The 24,948-nt window shown below is 40.2% G+C and overlaps 1 protein-coding gene across 7 annotated transcripts in view; it reads left to right on the forward strand.

Annotated features, from left to right (window-relative positions):
* SRSF11 (serine and arginine rich splicing factor 11) overlaps positions 1-24,647 on the forward strand; it is a 33,867-nt gene extending 9,220 nt beyond the window's left edge. For 2 of the 7 annotated variants that reach the window (XM_045026892.1, XM_045026897.1), the window contains exons 2-12: positions 1,992-2,125; positions 6,092-6,201; positions 7,722-7,814; positions 10,018-10,067; positions 10,776-10,903; positions 12,027-12,108; positions 20,554-20,685; positions 21,355-21,444; positions 22,402-22,497; positions 23,029-23,167; positions 23,275-24,647. In XM_045026892.1, coding sequence (XP_044882827.1) covers positions 1,992-2,125; positions 6,092-6,201; positions 7,722-7,814; positions 10,018-10,067; positions 10,776-10,903; positions 12,027-12,108; positions 20,554-20,685; positions 21,355-21,444; positions 22,402-22,497; positions 23,029-23,167; positions 23,275-23,472 — 1,252 coding nt within the window. In that variant the 3' untranslated portion in view covers positions 23,473-24,647. Of the gene's footprint in view, positions 1-1,991; positions 2,126-4,425; positions 5,797-6,091; positions 6,202-7,721; positions 7,815-10,017; positions 10,068-10,775; positions 10,904-12,026; positions 12,109-20,553; positions 20,686-21,354; positions 21,445-22,401; positions 22,498-23,028; positions 23,168-23,274 lie in introns of those variants that run through there. The other 5 variants (XM_045026893.1, XM_045026891.1, XM_045026896.1 and 2 more) reach the window with 4 other exon arrangements.
* The last annotated feature ends 301 nt before the right edge of the window (positions 24,648-24,948 follow it).

Raw genomic sequence — 24,948 nt, forward strand, 5'->3', positions numbered from 1 at the left:
TGAACTGAACTAGTTGAATGAACTGAAATGAAGAAAATAGTCTCTCTCCACCTGCAGAAGAGGCTACTGCTGTTAGAAGCTGGGTTTAGCACTTCAACAAATTCTGGTTCCTAGTGCTTAGCAAGTGACTTGCACCAGTGATTTGACTTTGAAAGATACTGCTTATTTTTTTTATTTAATTTAAATGATTTTAAGATTATAGTAAATGAAGGCCTTGACATAAGTTATCATAATTTTAAATAGGTTTCTTAAATAAAGAGATCAGATGTTTAAAAAAATTAATATCAGTTTTTAGCCACCCTGTTTTGAAAACATAAAATCCAAATTATGAACCCTTTATAGATTATTTCAAACACCTTGAATTGCACCAGGATACTAATTAGAAGCCAGTAATCTATTGTGGACAGGTAAAATATGCTCCATGTTTGCAGGTATCTGAATGAAGAAAACCTTCATTTGCTAGACTATTTTCCAGCCACAGTGTTTCTACTGCTCAGAACTGTGAGATATTTTTAATTTGTGGGGGATTGTGTCCCTAACTTTGATAGGGGTCTTACCTCATCTGCTATGCAAGTATGGTTGCTGCCTCAGACTCCCTCACTGGCTGGGTAGTTTATTCCTCTGCGTAAATGAAAAACTCCATTCCTACTAGGGTAACTGAAAACACAAATTCCAAACCTTTACACGTCCTCTTGGGGCCATCAGCTTCAGGATGTCCATACAACCTTCAACTCTTCACCCCTTATCACAGAGGAATGGAAAAGATCTTCCCATTCTCTGCCAGAAATTCCAGGGTTCTTCACCCTCCCTCGGATCCCACAACAGACAGTTTTACATGGTGCCCACGTGGATTTCCTTTGGGTACTCATTCAGCTCTAATTGCAGTTCCACCAACAGTTGCTGCAGCTGAACTGTGGCATAGACATAGATCTGGATCTGCCCTATAAGGAACATTCTAATCTCCTTCAAGTTCACCACATAAGAGTTCAAAAACTCTTGATGATGCAATTGGTGAGATTTAAAACCCATTGCGTTCCACCTTAATTTCATGACTTTCTGTTTATTCTATTGCAGGTTCTGTGTTGTTCCAAATTCTAATTATAGCTAAATGAAGGTGCTATTTTAATCATTACCCTGTGCTTAATATAACTTCAAAAATTATTAGTATTCAAATTTTGGACCAAAAGCAGAGGGTGTAGAAATTGCTGTGTTTGGAATTTCTGTGGGGGCATATACCTTCTTTCTGTATTTTTCCTGAGGAAATCCCACCCACCCACCCCACCACTTCACATCTTAATTATATATATATATATATATATATATATAATATATATATATATGGAGACATACCTATCTCAGAGAACTGGAAGGGACCTTGAAAGGTCATTGAGTCCAGGCCCCTGCCTTCACTAGCAGGACCAAATACTGTCCCTGACAGTTGTTTTTTTGTTTTTGTTTTTTGCCCCAGATCCCTAAATGGCCCTGCTCAAGGATTGAGCTCACAACCCTGGGTTTAGCAGGCCAATGCTCAAACCACTGAGCTATCCCTCCCCCTTACCCACTGGATCACTCTCCTGAATCATACTTACTGGTTTGTATTCAGATAACTCGCTAATTTAGAGATGATTGTGTGTGGTAGAATTAGCATTTATTTATCTGTTGTAAATGGGGGAATAAAAGTAATTTCCAGTCCTGTAGTTAGATCTCTGGTGATCCAGCAAAGCAACTTCATTCAGTATTATTTAATTCTTATGTACATGTCATTAACAATGATGATTGATAAGGAAAGGTTAATAGTAAGAACTGGTACAAAATTGAAACCAAACTGCAACACTTCTTTAAATATTGTGCTTTATATTCAAATACATAGTCTTTAGACTTAATACAGTGAACAGATTGCAAATGTTTAATTGTTTTTAATGAATTTGTCTGATTTTTTGTTGTTGTTGTTAATCTTTATCTAATACTTTATTATTATTATTTTTTTTTAGTGATTCTCCTTTGCCTGTTTCATCACGGGTCTGTTTTGTAAAGTTCCATGATCCTGACTCAGCAGTTGTGGCCCAGCATCTGACAAACACTGTGTTCGTTGACAGAGCGTTGATAGTCGTACCATATGCAGAAGGTTTGTGACTTGTTTAATGACCTATGAAGCCATCGTAAAATGGTAGTCTACCCCAGTATAGTTCAATAGAGTGAGGTTTAGTAACCTGTAAAATATCTAAGATATTAACGTTTTGAAACCCTTGGTACACTGTCATTAGGTCTTTCATTAAAGCAAATTTTTGTTTTTTATTGACACACGATGAAAGCTGGAAGTCTTCCTGTTAATCTTTTATATAAGAAAATCTTACATTTAAGGTGTGAATATTTTTAAGCAGAATTATATGAAAATTATGCTCTTAATTCATCAGAGTTCCTAAGACATGTTTCTAACCAGACTTAAAAATCCTGACTTGTATGCATAAGAAACATTGCCTTAAAGATTAATTATTCAGGATATGTATTTTTATATAATCTCCTCATGCAAGTTTTTTCTCCCTCTTTGAGAGTGAATGGGGGAGTGGATTAGCAGTTATTTTGCAATGTCCTTGATACTTTGTTTAGTTGACAACTTCTCTGGAAAAAAAATTCACCCTCCCTGTAAATTCCAGTATACCAAGGGTTTGAATGATTATGCTTTAAGATGAAAGTGAGATCTTCCAAGAGGTGCCAAATGGGCACTGGGTATTAAATTTTATTCCAAGTTTTCTTGTTCAGGCTTGCTATATTTTATAGAATTTCACTGAATAATAAACTCTTCTCTCTGTTATTTGTGTGTGTGATTTTTGTAGTGGAGAAGGCAAATGCAAAGCCCTTCCAGATGACTGAAACACAGTGGGTCCTCTGCAGCTACAGGGGATTCTAGACATTAACTAAAGGCCAGCAAGCACTCAAGTCCCCAAGTGTTTTCCTGGTGTAACCACTTGTTAACTACATTTTCTCTTCTTTTTTTACATTTTAGGGTGTTACAGTAATTTGAAAGACAGTGAGCAGGTTTTTTGGAACTTGTTTTAAAACAATATTCTGAGAAGACCACACTTATTACAGATGTCTCATTAAACTTTACTAGGCTTTAGAAGCAATTTATTTCAAATATACTGATTATTGGTTTACTCTTAAATTTTTTACTTAAAATCCTTTTGAAATAGAGTAAAATCTCTGTGGATTAAGTCCTATTACAGTATCAAATTTAAAATAAGGCCTATGTTGTTCAGACTTTTGACAAGGCAATTTAATTCTATCAGCTGTCTTCCAGGGCTGGTGAGCAGTCATAGGTTCTTGTTAAAAGAGAAATTTTAAAAGAAATTAAAAATTTAAGACTTAATTACTTTAAAATTTGTAGCATGATCTGTAATTGAGTCATTTTTCAGAATACAGAACACTTTCTAAGTAGTTGCTTTTGTTTACACTAATCTGGGTAAAAATGTATCTTAAGGAATTTCTTCTTTATTCTTATTTATACATAATTAAAGCATGCTATAATAACAGTATCTTTGTCAGTAGCATCTAAATATTTCATAGGCCCTTGTTTAAGAACTTTAAACTCAGCATTTGAATTACGATGGGTAATAGGATTCTCTTTGTCAGTATGACTGACTGATTTGCTTGATGGTGGATAATCTTGGCATTTAGAGAAATCTGCCCAATAGTTTCATTTCAGAATGTGCTAAAGATATGTTACAAGTTAAACAAATACTACCATTTTAGTGGGCCTATTTTGAACAAGGAGTTTCTTGTGGGATGAGCAGCATCTTGTGTGTAGTTCTAGAGATTCAGAATTCTGGACATGATATGGCATATCACAGTACAGTCTGCTGTTTTCAAGTTAAATTTAAGTCCGTTATTTTTTGTAAAATGTTGGTTTTCTTCTTGGAATACACAGTTTTCTCTTAATATTTATCAGTAAGGCCCCAATTCAACAAGGTACTTAAGCACAGTACAGGAAGGTACTTGAAATCAGCAAGACTACTCAGTGCTTAAAGCTAGGCACATGCTTAAGTAGTCTGCTGAACTGGAGCCCAATTCTTTATACTTTCTATTGTGATATTCTGTATTAATGTTGTTCATCACTAAAGTAAATGTTAATTATTACACTGCACAGATAATAGTCCCCTATATCACAATCAGAGTCCAGTTTTAGCTTTTACTGACATTTTTGGTGTTGGCTGTTGCTTTGTGTGTTAGACCTATACACAAAGTCTACGGTAAGGCATAGTATTAATTTTAATTTTCACTGTGATATTCCTAGATTTGGAAGGAATGGTAATATTAAAGATGGTTGGGGGGTTATGTAGGTTCTTTGGTTAATGTTTGTTTCTTTTGTCTGTTTCTTTTTCTTTCATTTCTACACATTCAAGCAGTATTTCTTGGTTCTAACAAAGCAGCAGTAAAAAAAAACTTTGCCGCATGAAAATTAACTGGTGAGGGGCCTCATTGCTTTTTTTTTAAATTGTAGTTTTATTTATTTCTAAATACTTTAAAAAAAAAAAAAAAAGAGGATCAGATGCATGACTTTTTTTTTAATGGATGCAGATCTTCTATGAGGTGTCTCAAGTCAGAGGAGTTGTATTTAGATGCCAGAAATGTTGTATTTGCACTAATTTGAAATGTGTAGATATAATTTATAATATCCTCTGAGACATAATTTTGCATGCAAAATTACCCCTAATCTCTATAGGTATGTTAATATATTGATGCATTAATGCCCTATATCTAAATGACCTTTTCCCCCCTCTCCCTCCATAACTTTTGGTATCTAAATTGATGACCGCTCAATGACACAAGCAAGATAACAGTGCTGTGTATTATACATTTGTTTATATTATCGGCACTTCTCAGTATAGGTGGAAGGAACCATTACCTTTATTTAACAGTGGTTTTTCTTTTTTGTTGTTGTGTTTTACAGTTCTTTTCCCTGGTTCAGCCTGAACTATATACCAGGCCCTGCTGAAAATACCACCCAACAGTTTTCTTCTGCAGCTTATCCAGTTTCTCTTAAGTGCCCTGTACATATTGTATGTTTTATGATGAGATGCAGTTTCTCAATATGTATTACATAAACACTACTGGTATTTGCAAATATATAGTAAAATTGTATTATTGAACTCTCATTTTGGGGGCTTGGGCACATTAACAGATTAATCCATCTGTATAGGGCTTTTGCTGTTGGATAGAATAAAAATTACCTACATACATATTTGTTTCATAGTAGGACCCTTAATAAGATTGTTCTGTGTGCAGAATAGGCAGTAAAATCAGCCACACTTGTCTTAGTTGGCTACAAGAGTTTGGGCCAGAAGTTTTTTCTGAAATGGCAATATGTTGCAGCATTCTTGGTACAGTAAGCATGGCACATAACGGAACATACGCATTTTACTGGACAGGTAAGGAATGTGCCACAATATATTGTATATACACACAGAGCGTGTATTTGGAGATCTACAGACACTTTCATATTCATTTGAGTCAGCAAAAGCCCTACGCTTTATTCAACAAAATATTTCCTTACCTTCTCTTAATTTTTTACAAAATTTGTATGGTAGGTGTAAAAAATCATAGTGAACTGTACCATATTATTAACCCCTAAATCAAACTTTTTTTGTCTTGTGTATCTTGATTTTTCTGTGTGCTTTATAGTGAAGCAGCCGACACGAGTCGTTGTTCATAAAACAGCTTTTGAAAGTTGAGAGCACACCCCTGGAGAACCGACTGTGCTTGCTTACGTTTGGTTCATGACTTAAAAATCGAGTACAGGTGATGAAATCTTGGCAGTGTTAACAAAAAAGTAGTGTGTATTGTGCTATTTTTTACGCTAGAAACTTAACCATTTGTAGAGAAAAAGGAACAGTCAAATTTTCACACATTGAAGTTTCATTCTGACATAAAATTTAATGATAAATATTAATAGAAATCAAGCTTTATATTTTAGCCAACATAAGTACTTTCAACAAACTCAGGTGGTGTATCAGGGAGACATTTTCTGGGTGTATTTGTGTGTTTTCTGACCTTGAGAGAGAATATATTCTAATGCAAGGCTGTTTCTCTGCAGGAATTATTCCTGATGAGACTAAGGCTTTATCTCTTTTGGCACCAGCTAATGCTGTGGCAGGTCTGCTGCCTGGAGGTGGTCTCCTGCCTACTCCCAACCCACTTTCTCAGGTAGGTTTTCATTTGCTTGGAGTGAAAGAAATACTGTCCATATTTTGCTACACCTTCATTTGCTATATTAATGCACTTGGGCAAATGGGATTGGATGGCAAGAAGAGATTTGACTGTGTATTGATCATTGTAGTGATTTAGTTAAACAGTGTAACCACACTGCAAATCAATCATGTGCCATGAACTGCATGGTATAACAGTTGTAGGTTGTTAGTGGGGAGACGGGGTTTTTACAAGCATGCTCAGAAATTTAATTAGTGCTTCTGGTAGCCTGTATAATTTCTTTAATGACTCCTAACCACGGGATTGAATTATTCAGAAGATCTTATCTTATTCTGTTGGGGCAAGTTCTCAGTTCTATCTCTTTATATTAAAAGCGTTAAATAACTTGGTCCAGAACTGGCTTTAAATACAGTTATTGTTTGAAGGGTTAGTTTCTCTTAAAATGGTTTGTGTACATTCTTGAAAATGTGTATATTGTACACAGATCCTTAACTTTAATTGTGCCAATCTGAAATGCGCTTTACTTTGGAATTTATTTAATAGATTTTCTTGTATGACTATTTAGGCTTTTTCAGAAACTATAATGGCTGGTATGGATTTTCAAAAGCATCTAAAGGAGTTAGGTGCCCAGCTTCCATTCACATTCAGTGGGAGTTGGGTATATAACTTCAGTAGGCATGTTTCAGAATTCCATTATTGTTTTCATAGACTCTGTTTGAGTATCCTTGTATGCCTTTAAAGGGGGAGGGGAGATACATACTTACTGTGCAAATCTGTTTTCTGTGTGTATTGAGTCATAATTGCTCACTTCAGTGAGAAAAATGCGGGGGAGGGGTTGTATATTTTAAAAACTGCCTTTTACTTTGGTTAGCATTGCAGACCCACTGCAACTAAAATAGTGAGATGGATTCTGTTCCTTCCTTTGCAGCATCTGCAGTTGTTTACTAAATTCTAATGGCTTACATCTGATCAGTCAGTTTGCACAGGTATTACTGAAGGTATAATATCACCTTCAGAACCTCTTATTAGGCATGATGAAAGGGACAGAAAGAATCCAGGTAGAGTTTGTAGTCTGGCTGTTAAAATTGCCTTTTTAATTGTAATCTGAGCATACTTGCTATAGAAAATGAGGCAATAAACACAGAACCATACAGTGATATTTTTAGTCACTTTTTTCTTTTCTTTTCTTTGGAAAAGAATGTCCTTTTAAGTTGTTTGTGTGGAATATAGTGGGAAAGTCTTTTTAGTTGGTTGGTTGCCTCTCACTCCCTTGGGCCAGGGGTAGGTGGGATGGAATCTTCCTCACCCTCTAGAATTCCTGTAGTATAAACTTTTATGTGCTTCAGTTTGCAAATACACAAGTAAGAGAGGCGAAGTGCTCTTACTGGCATTTTTTGCTAAAGGGCATATTAATGTACATGTTTGCTAGATTGGGTTTAATTTAGGAGGTGATGTGGTAGTGTTAAAGGGATTGTACTGTGCCAATGCCTGTTTTTTAATTATCATCTGTGTTATAGATTGGTGCTGTTCCTTTAGCTGCTTTGGGAGCTCCTGCTCTTGATCCTGCCCTAGCTGCTCTTGGGCTTCCTGGAGCAAACTTAAACTCTCAGGTATATACGTGACTTTTTATTCTTTTCCCATCTCTGGCAGACTTTTAGACTGTGATCAGTAGATTGTGATCCACCAGTATATTAACTGACTGATTGAAGGTCCAGGACTTGCTATATTTATTCCTGAACCAGTACTAAAAAGAATACTACTATAGCCAGGGACCAGCATTTGGCATAGTTTTAAGGTCCAGTGATTTGTAGAAATTAATCCCATCTATTTTCATATGATATAGTGCATTTGTTTATGGACCTAGCAGTGTGGTAGTACACCTTAAAAATCCTTTTGCAATCTTGCTTCTTTTCTAATTTAATCCTGCCACTTGAGATAATGTATACTAAAGAATTACTGTCTCTAAACCCCAGTGGTTGATTCCAATTGAAGACTTGGAACACCAGCGTTCAAGTGGTCAGACTCCTGGGGGAATTCTGTGCCAAAAAATTAAACATTCAGCACAAAATATTTTAAAATGCTTCAAATTTTATTTGTCAAAACAACACTTTATAATGTCATTTTCAATTATTTTGGTAATTTATTTCAAAATATCTGTCAGCAAGAATGTCTGTAACAATACAGACACACAAAAGTTCCCCCCAGGAGTAGAATGTTAAAGAAACTACTGTGACAACCTAATTCCTGTTTTCTTTGCCCTCCCAGAGCCCAGCCCCTCTTCCCCCCAACCCGGATAACTGCCCCTCCAGCCCAGACATCCACCCTCCTAGAGCCCAAGGATCCAGAGGAAGAAACAGCTTGAAACTCAGTCTCAGGCTTCTGTGGCGTTTCCTGCGCTCTGTCCTCTCCTTCCCTCAGGGCATGCAGGGAACTGCAACTGCCAGGAACCCTCTAGCTCTCTCACCTTCCCCTCAGGCTTGTTTTGTATGTGCAAGGTGGGCTCCGCTGGGTCCAGCGACCCTTAGTGGTGGCCAGCAGGACTACAGCCCATTTCTGTGGGGGAAAAGAAATTATGCGCACACAGCATTAATTTCTGCAAAATTTTGCATTGCACAGTGGCACAGAATTCCCCCCATAGTAAGGTCATATATACAACTCTATCATATTTTGAGAGTTCAGATGCTAAAATCATATGTAAAATATAGTTTGAAAAAAGCATTGAGTTGATAGACCACTACAAACATGTTGAGTGCTAAACATCCCGAGCAAAGATTAAAGACAGCTTTTTAAATCCATAGATTTAGAAATAATCTCTCCATCTTAGTTTTTTTTATAATACACCATAGGATTTCTTAGACACTATTGTCTTAAATCAGAGTGAAATAGTTACAATAATCTATTAGTACATGAACCACTTAAGTAATGGTGATCATGCAGACTCCGCATTTCTTGGCTATTATAGCAAGTGTCTTTTTAATGCAGCATAAGAAACATACCATTTCGACAAGCTTCTCTTATGCATTGGCTAGGCACTTTGTCTTATAACTAAAACAAGCAATTTAACATGAAAAATTTAAACAATTTAACTAGACCCTGGAAGAATCTTTCATTTTTAAGTAGCTGTCATTTCTGGCTGCTTAGCAGGTTGATTACAACACAAGTTGGATAGTTCTGCAAGAGGCCACCTACGAAATAGTGAGTTGTTATGGAGGAGATTTGCTGGCTGTGATAGTAGGTAGCAAGTGGCCTTATGTACAGGTTTGACTGTAGTATCTTCTGGATATTCTTAAGAGCAGGAAAATTGAAATTTATGGGTGGGTTAGAGAAAATCTATAGGAAAAAAGACACTTGGTTAGTGCTCCTGCTTGAAGGATTGTGAGTATTGTACTGAAAATGTAAAAATAGGCACGCTGAATGGACAGGTGGGTGGGTGAGCCCTCTACCTAAGACAATTAGGAGATAAATTGTAAACACTACGAATTGTCAAAAAAGAAAGTGCCTTATTCCTTTTCAGGAAAGATGCTATTGACTGGCATATATTAAAAGGAGAGCATTTAGATTCACACGCTCCTGAGTGAAAAACAGTTCACCTTCTGGGATGGGGCGGGCAGTCAACAGATTTCACAAAAACAAGGATTAAAAACAATGCAGGCACTTTGGCTGATTAACCCTTTAGTATTTCTCAACTGTAAGCACTTCGTGCTTTTGGTTTTTTAGCTATATTCCATGTGTATTCAGGCATGGTGGTTAACCTGTTAATGTGTTAAAGCAAATTTAATGTTTTTCAACATGTTTTAAAATGTCTCTTCACAGTCTCTTGCGGCAGATCAGCTACTAAAGCTTATGAGCACAGTGGATCCAAAGTAAGTGGAAGTGATAGCTTTCAGTACTTATTTATGTTGGCGTGCACTTAATCTTGAGGGTAATGTCTCATGTCACTCAATACTGATGCATTTCCCACACCTGGCCAAATAAAGACCGGAGGAAACTGGCTTCCTGTGGAAACCACCTGGGGTGAGGGGAGGGGGGAAAGATGGTTCACCCTAGGCATCAAAGACTTTCTCTCCTAATTTGGGGGCAAGAGGAATTAACTTTTTTTCATTACTTCATGCCCTTTATATAAAGAAACTTGCGGTGCACTCACTTTAATCCTTTTAAACCATTAGCTACGAGCAAGTCTGTTAGTGTACACCTTGCACTGGAACAAGTTGACTTCTAAAAACAAGAAGTTAAAATGGAATCCTGTGTTCTAGAGGTCAAATCAATCTGAATTAGTTTACTTTTTCTCTAAGGATGTACCATTTTAGCTGATCAGAATAAAAATTTCTGCCTTTTCAAAAATATTTGAGAGGTAACATTGGCAACAGGTATCTATACAAGACGATAAATGGACCCCTTACTACTTATGGGCTGAACAGTGGTACACTGGGCCAAGGGAGTAAGAGGATGTAAGTTGTCCCATGTTCTGGTACCCTGTATCACCGCTTCCAGCACAGAGCAGCATTGTGGAGCTTGCTAAATTGTTTTGAATTTGAAATTTCATTTTCACTTCACTTAATGGCTTGTTCCAGGTTGAACCATGTAGCTGCTGGTCTTGTCTCACCAAGTCTGAAATCGGATACCTCCAGTAAAGAAATAGAGGAAGCTATGAAAAGAGTAAGAGAAGCACAATCACTGATTTCTGCAGCCATAGAGCCAGGTAATTGAACTACTTTAAAATATTTGGTTAAACACAATTTTTGGCAGTGTAGCCTCTAAAAAGGGCTTATACACTGTAAAACACAGTTTTCATACTTCCTTATGTATGGGTTTATTTTTAATTGCAAAGTGTCTCACTTACTGCAGAAGATCCTTCAAAGTGGCTGAATGATTCTCCTGAAGCTCAGTTCGACCACAATTATTATTCTATGTTATGTAAATTCTGGAAGAGTGCTCTGGAGAATGAATTAGTGAACGAGACACATCATTTATCAAAGTGCATTTAATTGAAGATGATGAAATGCCTAAATCACCCTCAAAATGAATTCTAGAAAAGTTGCTATAGCTACCTCTGCTTCAAGTTTTTTATTGAAAATATCAGATGGTCAGATCACTTGGTTGTCAGTAAAGTGTGCTATTCTCAGTGATTGCTAGTGTTTATGTGACCAGATTAGAAAGTAGCAAAAAAGGAGAGGAGGCCATTTTTGTCATAATTTGGGATAAAAATTCTGTTTCGGGGAGAGTTGGGCCAATTCACTTTCACTTTCAAATTCTGATTTTTTCATTTGTTGCTTCATGATGGTTAAAGAAGTCTGAATGCTTTAAATGTATTTTGGGAGAGAAGGGAACTTCAGAGAAGCTCCATTGATCAGAAATGTTAACTCTAGTCATCTTGATTTCTGTTCTAGGACTCTCTCTTTTAAGGATCCAAAGCAGTGAGTTGGGTTTGTCAGCCCTTCTTATATGAAGGGGTGGGAATATGGAAACTTTAACATAACAAGTTTTTTCTTTCCACAGCTAAATGCTTGAGTTGAGCAGGTGTGAACAAAAGTTTTCACTAGTATGAATAAAAATCACTTCCCCTCTAAATCAAGTTTCATGTTATGTCATAGTCTTCCAGTTCTCCATAGCATCTTCCAAGAACAGGCTAAACCAGACTTGAATTTCTGATGTTTAAAACAAAACAAAAAAATTACCATCACCAAAAAACAACTTTTCAGGCTTTCTTTTGCTTCTTTATGATATCTGAAGAGGGTGCAAACACACCCTTTCCTTTTATGGGTCTCCCTAAAGATAGATACCACTTTTGTCCTTGTACTAATGTTTCCCCTTCTTAATTTCAGATAAAAAAGATGAAAAACGAAGGCATTCAAGATCAAGATCACGATCAAGAAGGAGGAGAACTCCTTCTACTTCTAGGCACAGGTTAGATTTCTCACTCCATAAATATTAACAGAAATAAGTGCCTTACACAGTTCCTTCAAAAATTTGTTTAAAACGTTAAGCTTGGCAATGCCAGCTGTTAGGTATAAATAGAGAAAAAAGCAAATCTTCTTAGTGGAGTTAAGTTGACCACCAGGACCAGTGCAGAGCATGAAAGTGGGTGAAGCCCTGTTCATGTAGAGGGCTTGGGAACATGGATTGGTTGTAGCACAGACAGTCCTATACTTTACAGCACCAAGATTTGCACTGGCAACTTTTTCATAGTCTTAGAAGTGTCCACTGAAACACATTTTTCTCACCCTGTGTGGTGGGGCAGATGCCCCACACCAGCAGAAAAAGAGCTAAAGGAGAGCTTATGGTCTCATCAGGCCCCACCCTGCTATACCTTTAGCCAGTGCCACGCCTGGAGGGGGAATAAAATGAGCCAGGCTCTCTCTGTTTGGGGCTGGTTGATCAGGAAGGAGGGACAGAGCTCCACCTGAAGGAGCTTTGCCTGCAGAGCTGTAGCAGGACAGGCCTGCTAGATGGGGCAGTCGCTGGAGAGGAGCAGTTAGACCCCAGGAGTGAGCAGCACACAAGTAAGAGACTGTGGGAGATAAGTCTGAAGGGAAGGATGAGGTGCCCACTGGAAGTCTGGGGGATGCCCAGTATTGAGTTGGGCTTTCTTTTTGTTTGAGCACTTTTGGTGTCTGAGTGCTTTCCTTCTCCCCCCCCCACCCCGGCATGCCCCAAGGGGTATAAGACAGAAAGGACAATTAGCTGGTGGGCTGAAGCCCTGTGACAGTGGACACGGAGGTGGAGATCTCCCCTCCCCGAAGACCTACGGCTGTGTTACGGTGCCTAGAAGGTCCCCAGGGGGGTGCTGCTCTCGCCATGCTATATGGATTGATTAAGAATGCAGGCAACGACCTTCTTCCTGTGGAAGGGAGCTGGTCAGACCTTAAAAAAGGAGGGACCCTAAACAAATGCCACTAGCCCCTGTAGCTGGATGCATATGGATTAGCTGCTGAAGTGAATGGCTGAGCAGAATGCTCAACAGCAACTCTTCCTGCAAATGGCCAACCAGCAGGAGCAGTTAATCCTGCGATCTAGCAGCCCAACAGCAGCAGCTGGTACAACAATTGGTCACCCGTATACAGCCAGCCACTACAGTGGTACCAGCAGGCCTAGACCCAGTGGCAGACTCTGTTCCTGTCAGGAACAAAGATAGGGCCTAATAGTGACACCAATGTGTTCCTCAAAATCTTTGAACAGGTAGTCACAGCAGCTCGGCCCCTTGAACAGCAGGCAGATTTGCTTGCCCTGTACTTAAATTGGAGCATGCAAATGGCTTATATACTTTAGACCCTTTTACTGCCTGAGATTGTGCACATGTCAGAGTGGCCATCCACAATGCTCTTGATGTCTCAGAAGAGGTGTTCTGACATTTCCTGGAGGAGTAGTACCCTCTGAGAGCATGGCTCCCTCCAGTTGCCCAAAAGCTATGAGATTTGTGTTGGAGATGGCTCAGACCTAGATGAAGACATGAGCCCAGGTGGTAGAGATAATTTTACTCAAACAGTTCACCCAGATACTCCCCCTCTCCAAACCCTCCCCCGAGGGAAAAGACTGGATCCTATAGCATCAACCTGAGGCAATGACTGACACCATTTGCCTCATGGAATACTATGTGACAACCAAGATCCCCATGATGATGATCTGCTACGGGCCTGCTGGAGCCAAGGGACGAGCACAGAGAGCTGGCCACAGAGGCTGACGTCTTGGCATGGGTTCCACCCTGCTGACCCCTTACCAGGACTCATGAGGTGAGATCCTGTGTGTTGCAGGGACCTTGGATAGCCTGGACCAAAGGTCTGGAGCTGTTGACCTGGGTCCCAGTTCAAGAAACCACCAGCCTGCCTGGACTTAAGAAGGCAACAACCATGAAAACTGAAGTAGGGGGATCCAACTCAGAGGGGACCTTTCAGGGATCCCAGGTGGTGCTGATCACAGCAACAAAGCCCAAAACGTTTGCATTTTGATATGGCTGTCCTGGGCATTGGTCCCAAGATTGCAGCTTTGGCATATCTGGATAGTGGGAGCCCATGCTTGAAGATCAAAGCCTTATGAAGTTGATCACCCCCATAAGAGTGAGTGGGACAGAAGTGGTGAGTCTTTTGGACTCAACATATTCTCAATCCTGATGTTGAGCTTGGTGGTTCCAAATCCTGGATCACCCTGGGGAACTCTCCTTCTACAATGTGTACACAGGGACATGAAACTGTACCCTCGTGTCCAAGTTAATCTAATTTTGGGAGAGCATAATGGTTGGCCTGGCCCCATCACTTGCCTATCCAGTTATTAATCGTTGAGATTGGGAATATTTCAGGGATCTGATGAAGGAATCTTTGGGACCTTTTTCTGAGCAACAAGTCTCCCCAATTCCACACACCTCAGTCAACCTGGTGTGGGAGATGTTCCTGCTCCTGGAGAAGAGACTTCCACCCAAATTGGCAACAGCCAAACAGAGCAAGGCCCAATATGATCCCAACTTGGAGAACCTTCCTTCCCCCGAGTATGAGATCAGAACAAAATTTTCAACCTCATTGAAGAGCGGAAAACTGATGACATGCTGAGCTGATTCTATACCCAAGTGATGGTTTTCAGTGAAGAATTGGTGGAACCTTGACAAGATGAAGCTTTCCTCTTTTTGAGAGAAGGCCAACCACCTATTTCACCTTGAGAGAGACTACCAAACCAAGGAAATCAGAAACCAGCTTCTGGTGCCTAGATCCTACCAGAGGGAGGTCATACGGCTGGACCACACCAGACCCTTCCTGGGCACCAAGGGGTGGAGAAAACACTGGCTCGAATTCTAGTCTGAGTCTTTTGGGGTGTTTGTGGGGTTTTTTTTTGTTTTGATAGGCCTGCAGTGTATATGGACTTCCCCAACTCTTGTGCTTCCTGTGCCAGCTCACAGCACTCTGGACAGTGGTTCCCCTGCCACTCATGAGCATACCCTTTGAATGTATAGGAATGAACGTAGTTGGCCCTGGTAAGTGCGCTGCAGGCTACCAGTAAATTCTGGTGCTTGTAGACTATGCCACCTGGTATCCTGAGCCTCATACTTGTGTGCTCCGTGAATGCCAGAGTAGCTGCTTCTGAACTTTTGAAGATCTTTGCTTGGGTTTGGGTTCCATGGGAAATTATAATGGACTTGGGTACAAACCTCTTTTCCCAGACAATGAAGCAAGTATGTCAGTTGTGAAAATGAAGACTCTCTGAATGTCTGTCCACTGTCCCCGCAGAGATAGGCTAATGGAACACTTTTAACAGGTTGCTAAAAAATATGCTGAGAAGGTTTGTAGCTATGGATATCTGCCTCTGGGACCATGTGAAGTGCCACAATCCTCCACCGGCTTCCCAACATTTGAACTATTACTTGGGAGACAAGCATGCGGGATTTTGGATCTCATTCAGAAAATGTGAGGAGAACGGTCACCTCAAGCTGACATTGTGGTACAGTGTGTCCTTAGCCTTCAGGAGAAGCCTGAAGTTCTAGGCTCATTTGCCAGCAAGAACCTTCGAGGTGCCCAGATCAAGCAGGAAGCATCCAGTCATAAAGGGATCCATCTCCAGGTGATGGAGGATCAAGTTCTGAGGATCAAGTTCTCGTGTTATTTCCAGTGTGACATCAAAGCTGCTGTCAGGGGCCTTATGAGGTAATACAAGTGGAGCCTGTGAATTTTGAGATCCAGCAAGCAGACAGAAATTCACAGTTTACCTCATGAATCTTTTAAAGCTATGGAAACCCTTGTTCATAGCCCACTACCTGCTGGAAACCAAATTAGTCCCACAAGCCACTGCAGTCTTGATCAGGAGTAATGTCACTCCAGAACAGAGGGTCCAGCCCCACCAGTTGATCACTGCCTTCTTCTCCACTGTTTTTTCTGTGCAGCCCAGATGAACTCATCTGATTGCCCATCACATCCAGACTGAACCAGAACACTAAATCCAAGGAAGTCTACAACCCCATACCCAGAGGATGAGAGAAACTGACTCACGCTTCTGCTTCACAGTGCTAGTGCTGAGAATAATCGAGGAGTTTACTGACTGGAGAGCCCAATAACGCTGGTCCCTGAGCCAGTTAGGACCCCTTACTTTTGCATAGATTTCAGGAAAGTCAGCATATTGAAAGTTGATGCCTACCCTCTGCCATATGTTGACTAATTCTTGATTGGCTAGATGAGGTGGAGTACATTACCCTCATGCCCGAGACCTGGGGAAAAAACAGCCTTGCTTCCTCTTTTGGCTTCTTTTCAATTCTGGATTTGCAGTTTGGATTCCATGAGCCCCCAGCCATGTTCAGAAGGTTAATGGACCAGGTCCTCCAGCCCCATAACATGCTGCTGCATACCTAGATGACATTGTAATCTGTAGTCAGACTTGTGCAGACCATTTGAAACATGTAACTGCCCTGTTCCTGTCCCTGAGGGTGGCTGGCCTTACTGCAAACCCTACTAAATGCTGTCTGGCAAAAATGAGAGAACCTACATCGAGTGCACACTGGGAAAGGGCAAGGTGCAGCCCTTGTGGATAAGGTCCAGGCCCTACAGACATGCCTCTCACCAACCTCAAAGAAACAGGTAAACTGTTTCCTAAGACTGGCATGATACTACCAACAGTTTATTACTGGCTGCTTGGCCATTGCAACCTCCCTCATGGATCTCATTAAAACCCATAGCTCGAAGAAATTCCAGTGGACCAACATTTTGTGAAAAGGCCTTTCAAACCCATAGGGCTTACCTCTTCTGAGAGCCTGTCTCGTATAGCTGCAACTTCACCAGGAAATTCCCACTACAGAGCAACACCTCTGTGGGACTAGAGGCTCTCTTATCCCAGTTGATGGAATGTGAAGAACACCCCTATCCTCTACCTTAGTTGGAAATTATTCCCAGTGGAAAAAGCCTATTCCATAATCAAGAAAGAGACGTAGTCAGTGAAGTGGACCATGGACTCGCTGTTATACTACCTTGACAATAATTTCACTTTTGTTAGCAACCATGCCCCGCTATATTGACTCCACTCCATGAAAGACACCCAGCCTCAAATTATGAGATGGTATCTATCTCTCAACCCCTTCTCCTTCCACATCCAGCACGTTACCCAAATTCTGATTGTTTTTCTTTGGAGAGGGGAGAGCTGGTGGGGGAGGGAGGTACCCAAGATGGTATCGGGGGGGGGGGGGGTACGAGGTGGGATGGGATAGAAAGGCCCACACCAGCAGAGAGAGAGTTAAGGAGAGCCTATGGGCTCAGCTAGCTTTCCCTGCGCTATATCTGCACCCAGTGCCAAGCCTGGAGGAGGAATAAAAGGACAGAGCCTGGCTGTTGAGAGCTGGCTGGTCAGCAAGAAGGATGGAACTCTGCCTCGCAGACTAAAGAGCTGTGAGAGGACAGGTCTGCTAACTGGAGGAGCATTTAACCTCAAACAGGCCATGTTTGAGTAAGAGACTGGGAGACAGGCCTGAAGGGAAGGGTGGGGTGCCCCACTGGAAGACTGGGGGATGGCCCACAATTGACTTGGGTTTGCTTTTTTATTTGGAACTGTTTTGGGTCTCAATGCCCCTCCCCCTGCTCTTCCCTCATCCCCCAGTGGGATAAGACTGAAGGGACAATTAATTCCTGGGCCAGAGCCCTACTACAGTGTCACCAGAAGGGGGGACTCATTTCTCTGCCTGGGAGACCAAAGTTAGGGCACTTGAAAGGTCCCCATCCATGGGGGTGCTGCTCCTGCCACACTATTACACAATGTTTATAATCTAATTCCAAGTTATTTTACCTCCTATCAATGAAACTTAAAAATAGATTACATTAATCTTCCCCAATCAAATAACTTATTCAACAAATAACCTATTTTATCGTTTGGCCAATCTTGATGATTTTATTCATCCTACCACTGCATCACCTATACCAGGGATCAGCAACCTTTGGCACGCGGCACGCCAGGGTAAGCCCCCTGGCAGGCCGGGCCGGTTTGTTTACCTGCTGCGTCCGCTGGTTCGGCCGATCGCGGCTCCCACTGGCCGTGGTTCACTGCTCCAGGCCAATGGGGGCTCCGGGAAGCAGTGGTCAGCACATCCCCTGGCCCGCACCGCTTCCAGCAGCCCCCATTGGCCTGGGACTGCGAACCGCGGCCAGTGGGAGCCGCGATCTGCCGAATCTGTGGACGCGGCAGGTAAGCAAACTGGCCCGGCTCGCCAGGGTGCTTATCCTGGTGAGCCGCGTGCCAAAGGTTGCTGATCCCTGCTCTATACTGCAATGTAATGTCAATTTGTACTTCTTTAAATCTGTCCTTTTCATTTTTCATCCTTAGTTGTATAATCCGTGCTCTGGTGATCACATGTCTAGATTTCTGCAGCGTTCTCTTTAAGGTTGACCATATTTTCCAAATCAAACACTGGGAAACTTTTTGGTTACAACATATATTTGGGTTATGAAATATTCAGACACACACAAATTATATGTGCTGGTGCCCTACTGCCAGCTTCTGATTCAACAATGACACGTACATATTTGATACTGTCTCACATGACCACGTCATGTGAAATGCAACCTAGATGAAGCTACTATAAGGTGGGTGCAAAACTGGTTGGAGAACCGTTCCCAGAGAGTAGTTATCAGTGGTTCACAGTCATTGTTGGATGGGCATAACAAGTGGGGCCCGCAGGGATCAGTTCTGGGTCTGGTTCTGTTCAATATCTTCATCAATGATTTAGATAATGGCATAGAGAGTACACTTATAAAGTTTGCAGATGATGCCAAGATGGGAGGAGTTGCAAGTGCTTTAGATGCTGGGATTAAAATTCAAAATGATCTGGACAAACTGGAGAAATGGTCTGAAGTAAAAAGGATGAAATTCAATGAGGACAAATGCAAAGTACTCCATTTAGGAAGGACCAATCAGTTGCACACATACAAAATGGGAAATGACTGCCTAGGAAGGAGTACTGTGGAAAGGGATCTAGGGGTCATAGTGGACTACAAGCTAAATATGAGTGAACAGTGTAACACTGTTGCAAAAAAAGCAAACATCATTCTGCGATGTATTAGCAGGAGTGTTGTAAACAAGATACAAAAAGTAATTCTTCCGCTCTACTCTGTGCTGATTAGGCCTCAACTGGAGTATTGTGTCCAGTTCTGGGCACCACATTTAAGGAAAGATGTGGGCAAATTGGGGAATATCCAGAGAAGAGCAACAAAAATGATTAAAGGTCTAGAAAACATGACCTATGAGGGAAGATTGAAAAAACTGGGTTTGTTTAGTCTGGAAAAGAGAAGGGACATAACAGTTTTCAAGTACATAGAAGATTGTTACAAGGAGGAGGGAGAAAAATTGTTCTTAACCTCTGAGGATAGGACAAGAAGCAGTGGGCTTAAATTGCAGCAAGGGAGGTTTAGATAGGAAGTTTTTCCTAATGTCCAAACTGTCAGGGTATTTAAGCATCGGAGTAAATTGCCAAGGAGGTTGTGGAATCTCCATCATTGGAGATTTTTTTTAAGAGCAGGTTAGACAGGTCAGGAATGGTTTAGATAATACTTAGTTCTGCCATGAGTGCAGGGGACTGGACTAGATTCTATGATCTCAAAGTGGATGATATTTTCAAAAATAATCATTTGACTCTGTCCTCACTCCAGAAACACTGTTTCTTATACTGAATGCATATTCCACTGGGCTGTTTGCTCCTGGTAAACAGCAAATTTTACTCCATATACTAGTGGCTTAAACACTTTGGGGTTTTTTTTAAGAATGTTTTGACTGATTAAATGGAAAACCAGGATATTTTTAGGTGTTCCAATACAATGTCTCTGGCCTCTCAGTTCTTACCTTGCACCTCAATAGTCTGTCCACAATTAGGTCATGCTAATTATGTCCCTCCTGCCTTCATACTACTCTACTGGGTCTCCTAAATCTTCTGCATCAAGTTTCAGCTTGTTCCCACCTTCGGATCTGCAGCGTTCCACTGCTGCTTGCATCTCTGATCTGCCTGCCAACATGCTTTGCCCAATATGTTTTCCTCTGGCTGTCATTGCCATGCCTTCTATGTTGCTCCTACAGCTGATGAGTATGTGGCATGCATTTACTTTCTCCATTTCAAATAATTCCTCCAAAACTTCCTTGCCACCCTATCAGTTTTCTTCTGCCACCATAAGTGTGTATTCACATACCGAAATAGATAATGTTGCATAGCTGATAGAGGTTTCCATCACTCACTCATCACCTGTACTTTGTGGCACTTGCTTTTCTGTTGTGGCCTTTCTGGGCATGACTTTATGGGGTCCATCTTCTTCATTTTTTCTGTATGCGCTGACAGCATTTAACTAATAGTCTGGTATGTCTAGGTCAAATATATTTTTGTAATCCTGTGGCTAATGCGTTGTTTGATAGACGATCAAGAAGCAGATCAAGGAGGAGGTCACATTCAAAGTCAAGAAGCAGGCGGCGATCTAAAAGTCCAAGAAGGAGGAGATCTCATTCCAGAGAGAGAGGTAGAAGGTCTAGGAGCGCATCCAAAACCAAGTAATTCCCTCTTGCTACTCCTAAAATTTGCTAGAAATCCAGATGTTAATTCTGAAATATATGTAATTTAACGTCTGTTAAAGAAAATAACCAGGTCATCAAATACTACCAAGTAGTTTTTATTACTGTGCCACAAATTGGAGCTCTTAACTGTACTAGGTACTGAAGCATAGCACCGACAAGATTTAAACAAATAGCATTTTTGTAGAATTTAACTTTGCATGTCTTTGAGGAAGTATCTTTATAAGAGTAGGTTTGTGTTCCACTGTGATGCCCAAAGTTAAGACATCTCTGAATATGTATTTAGGCACTTAAATGTGGCCTCATTGTCATAGATGCTGAAAACATGCATCTCCCATTAGTTGCAATGGGAGCTGCAGATGCTTATTACATTTAAAAATCAGTTGTAACTTTTAGCATCTAAGCTTAGTAATTTCTTCTTGGATGTCTCAGGAAGAATTAAAATAGCTGTTCTGCTATTTCAGTAATTGTCCCTCTTTGCTTTCTCTTTCTCACAAATGAGTTTCACAGTGGAGAGAGACAATCAGTTTGTGCTGTAAAATGTCTTGATAGTTGTGATTATCTGGTATTATTTCCTATTCTAGTGACATGCAAATATTTGTCTCCTAAAACTGACTGATTTTGAATATGTAACATTTGCCTTTCAAGGGATAAAAAGAAGGAAGAGAAAGAAAAGAAACGTTCTAAAACTCCACCAAAAAGCTACAGCACAACTAGACGATCTAGAAGCACAAGCAGGTACCAGAACTTGGGTCACTTAGTCTGTGTTTCAAGGATTAGAATATAGTGGTATTGGTGTAAAAGTTTCTAACCTGGTTTGTGACAGTTATCCTCTTTCACCTCTGAAGAAATCAGTTATTTGCTGAAGTGTGTTGCTATAGGTTATGAGTTAGCACTTCAACTAGAGTTACAGAGACTTACAGGAGCTGTTTCAACAAGACCACCACAGCCCATTTATCAAAGTACCTGCAGCTCCCACTTCAAGGAAAGTGAAACAGAGACTCGGTCTCACCTGGAGCATTTAAAGAAATCTGTGCAATGCCTTATTGATCTAGGCACATCTCTTTATTTGTTTGGGGTTTTTTTTACTGTAAATCTCATACACAAGGAAAAAATACCAACCTTAAATTAGCACACTGAGTCTTTCTGGACTCTTGAAAAGGTCACAATTCAGAAATTGTTTACTGTGACAGCTTGAAAACTACAGGAACATATCTGCATTTATTTTGTCCACATATAAAAGAATAATAGGAGAAAATGTACTTTCAAATAAAGCATCTCTTAAATTAACGTGTGAGAGAGAGAGAGATGTCCCTGGACTTATAAAGGGGGAAATGAAGTGCCTCAAAGACGTTTTAAGTGCTAAGAAGGTATTAGTTGGTCTCTGAAAATCACGCTGTTTTGTCTGACTGCTATAGTGTAATAGGAACTTAGATGGCAATTTATTACATGATAGTGGAGGTAGAATCAGAGGGCAGCTTGCGCTGCATATCAACAGCTGCATTGGCTTTGCAGTGCTGCTAATAGTAAATGTGTCTTTTTGGTAAAACAAGGAGGAATGTCTCTGTAGAGCAGTGCTCCTTTAGATTTTAGATATGTGCCAGTACAAATATATTTAAGTTAATATAAACTCTGTAGATTAAACACTTCTGACTTTTGAGATGTTTTTGGACTGTTACCTTTTAATGCCTACAGAGAACGACGGCGCAGAAGAAGCAGGAGTGGAACAAGGTCACCTAAAAAGCCCAGGTCCCCTAAAAGAAAACTGTCTCGGTCCCCATCTCCAAGAAGGTCAGTGTGCTAGCAGGCCTCTGAGTTCAGTTGCTTTGTAGCTCTAATTTTCAAAGGGGTATCTGGGGAGGAAACAGTCCTGGTACCTGGAATGTTTGAGCTATAGTGGAGGGTATAGTTTTATCCTTTTCAACCAAGGAATTTCTTGAACTCTGCTGTAAATTCTCCATGAGAGGGAAGTCCTGATTTTTGATGATTGATGTTCTGGCACTAATAAATGTGTGGGAGGGTGTATTGCATTCTGAAAATAAACTTAATGTCCTGCCTTGCCCTGTTTAGAAAATTTCCCACACTGTCTTTTCACCTCCCCCTCTTGCTTTGAGATGTGATAGGGAGCTGGCTGGATGTGACTGTATTCTAAAGGAATAGTTAACCTTGGCTGAACTGATGTTTTGTGAGTTTGGTGGCTTCTGGTTTAAACTAGGATTTTAGCATGAGGGGCTGGTTCTCAGTGAGGGAATTACAGTAAAGTCTTAACCTTAGTTTTTGCAATGTGCGAAGATTGAGCAAGGTACTTTACTGTCATCTTAGACATAAAAAAGAAAAGAAGAAGGATAAAGACAAAGAGAGAAGCAGAGATGAGAGAGAGCGGTCAACGAGCAAGAAGAAGAAAAGCAAAGACAAAGAGAAGGATCGGGAAAGAAAATCCGAGAGTGACAAAGACGTAAAAGTATGTTTAAAAACTTGTTTAGTTTCACTGCCTTTGGTGTAGTATTAACCTTAAACCCATAAGAACCTTGAGGCAAGTTTTACTTTTACTTTTTCATCTCGGCAAAGCAGGTCACAAGGGATTATGATGAAGAAGAACAAGGATATGACAGCGAGAAAGAGAAAAAGGAAGAAAAGAAGGTAGCAGATTCTGCTTCCCCCAAAATAAAGGAATCACCAGTGGATAAGGGAAGTGGAGATTCAGCAAGAGAATCCAAAGTAAATGGGGATGATCATCATGAAGAAGACATGGATATGAGTGACTGAATATTGCCTTTGCAGTGAATGCAGCTGCAGACATGCATCAGTGTCATTCCTGTGTGATTCTTTTATGCTGTACTTGTTAATCCTAAATCTAGATGTATACAGCTCTAACCTATAAATGGTTGTAAAGCTCCTGATATTAATTTACATCAAAAGCTTTATAGTGAGAGGTACTTTGGTTGCCATTCTTGCTATGGCCACATTGGTTTGAGTAGCCAAGTAGGTCTTACTAACTTGGTGCTGCTTCAAGCAAAAGTGAAAAGCTGCATGCATCTACAGCAGGCATGGGTTGTTTATGTTGTATGATCTCCTTTAGTAAATTGGCTCACTTATGATAGTGTTTCTAGAGTTTGATTCATTGCAGTAATAGAGCAGTATAGGGAATGCACTGATTGCATGTTAATTGTGGCAGAAACATCCTAAATGTTCAAAGAAAATTTTACAACGTATGATGGATCTTTTTAAGGGTCTTAAGTGTGGCTACACAAAATTAATATTCATAGTTACATCTGGAAATAAGCATTCTGATATAAGTAGATAATCTTTTTAGCCATGTGGCTATTTTTGGGGGGTGGGTGGGTGGGATTTGTTTCATTTTGACGAGGTTAAAATGCACTAACCTTTTTTGATGGCTAATTTTGATGGTTTTTTACTCAGTCAATTTAAAGTCCATCTCAGGCAGTGGAGAGAGGTATAGTTGAATTCCTAACTTCTTCTCTTGGGTCTGGGGAGGTCAAATTTTCTGATGTAGTAATGCAAAGTCTCCTGACTTGCCCAGTGCCCAATGAATAGAAGTTGCTTTGTGCAGTTTTCATCACCCAGTTTTTTATTTTATATTTGTTCATGAGCTAAACATGTTACAAAAAGAGGTAGTGCATTTTAAAATTGACCTTTGTATGCTTTTAAAAGCAAGTCTACTTGATAATGTACTTTTTACTTGATCTCAAGTTGTATAAACTAATAAATTTGTGTTTACTGTCACTGCAATAGTAATCTTATGCACACAGTGATTCCATGTTATGCAAAGTAGTTAGACGAGCTGTTTTCTTAGTTAAAGACGTTTCAGAGCTTTTACTTTTGTGCAGATAAAAACAAAAGTGGGCTACAGTCTGTGCCATGTTGATGTACAGTTTCTGAAATTGTTTTACAAGACTTTGATAATAAAACCCTTAAACTTATGCTCATGTTCCTGTAAAACTGTACTTGTATTTATTTACACTATTGAATGTATGAAATTACCTCATTCATTTAGAGTTGTCTTTTTCCCCCCTCATCCACCTCCTTTAACAGAATCACAGTTTTAAATCCATATCTCTTACTAGTAAATGTGGTGAAGAAAACTGTTAAGCCAGCCTATCTTTCAGCTCTGAGTTAAGCCTTTTCCCCCCCCTCAGTACAGTATGTATTTTACCTTAACTGGGGATAAAAGTAATAGACCTGAATGAGAACCTAAAATGTTAAGTACTTTTCAGATATATT

The sequence above is a fragment of the Mauremys mutica genome, chromosome 8, assembly GCF_020497125.1.
Source record: "Mauremys mutica isolate MM-2020 ecotype Southern chromosome 8, ASM2049712v1, whole genome shotgun sequence".
NCBI classification, from domain to species: Eukaryota; Metazoa; Chordata; order Testudines; family Geoemydidae; genus Mauremys; species Mauremys mutica.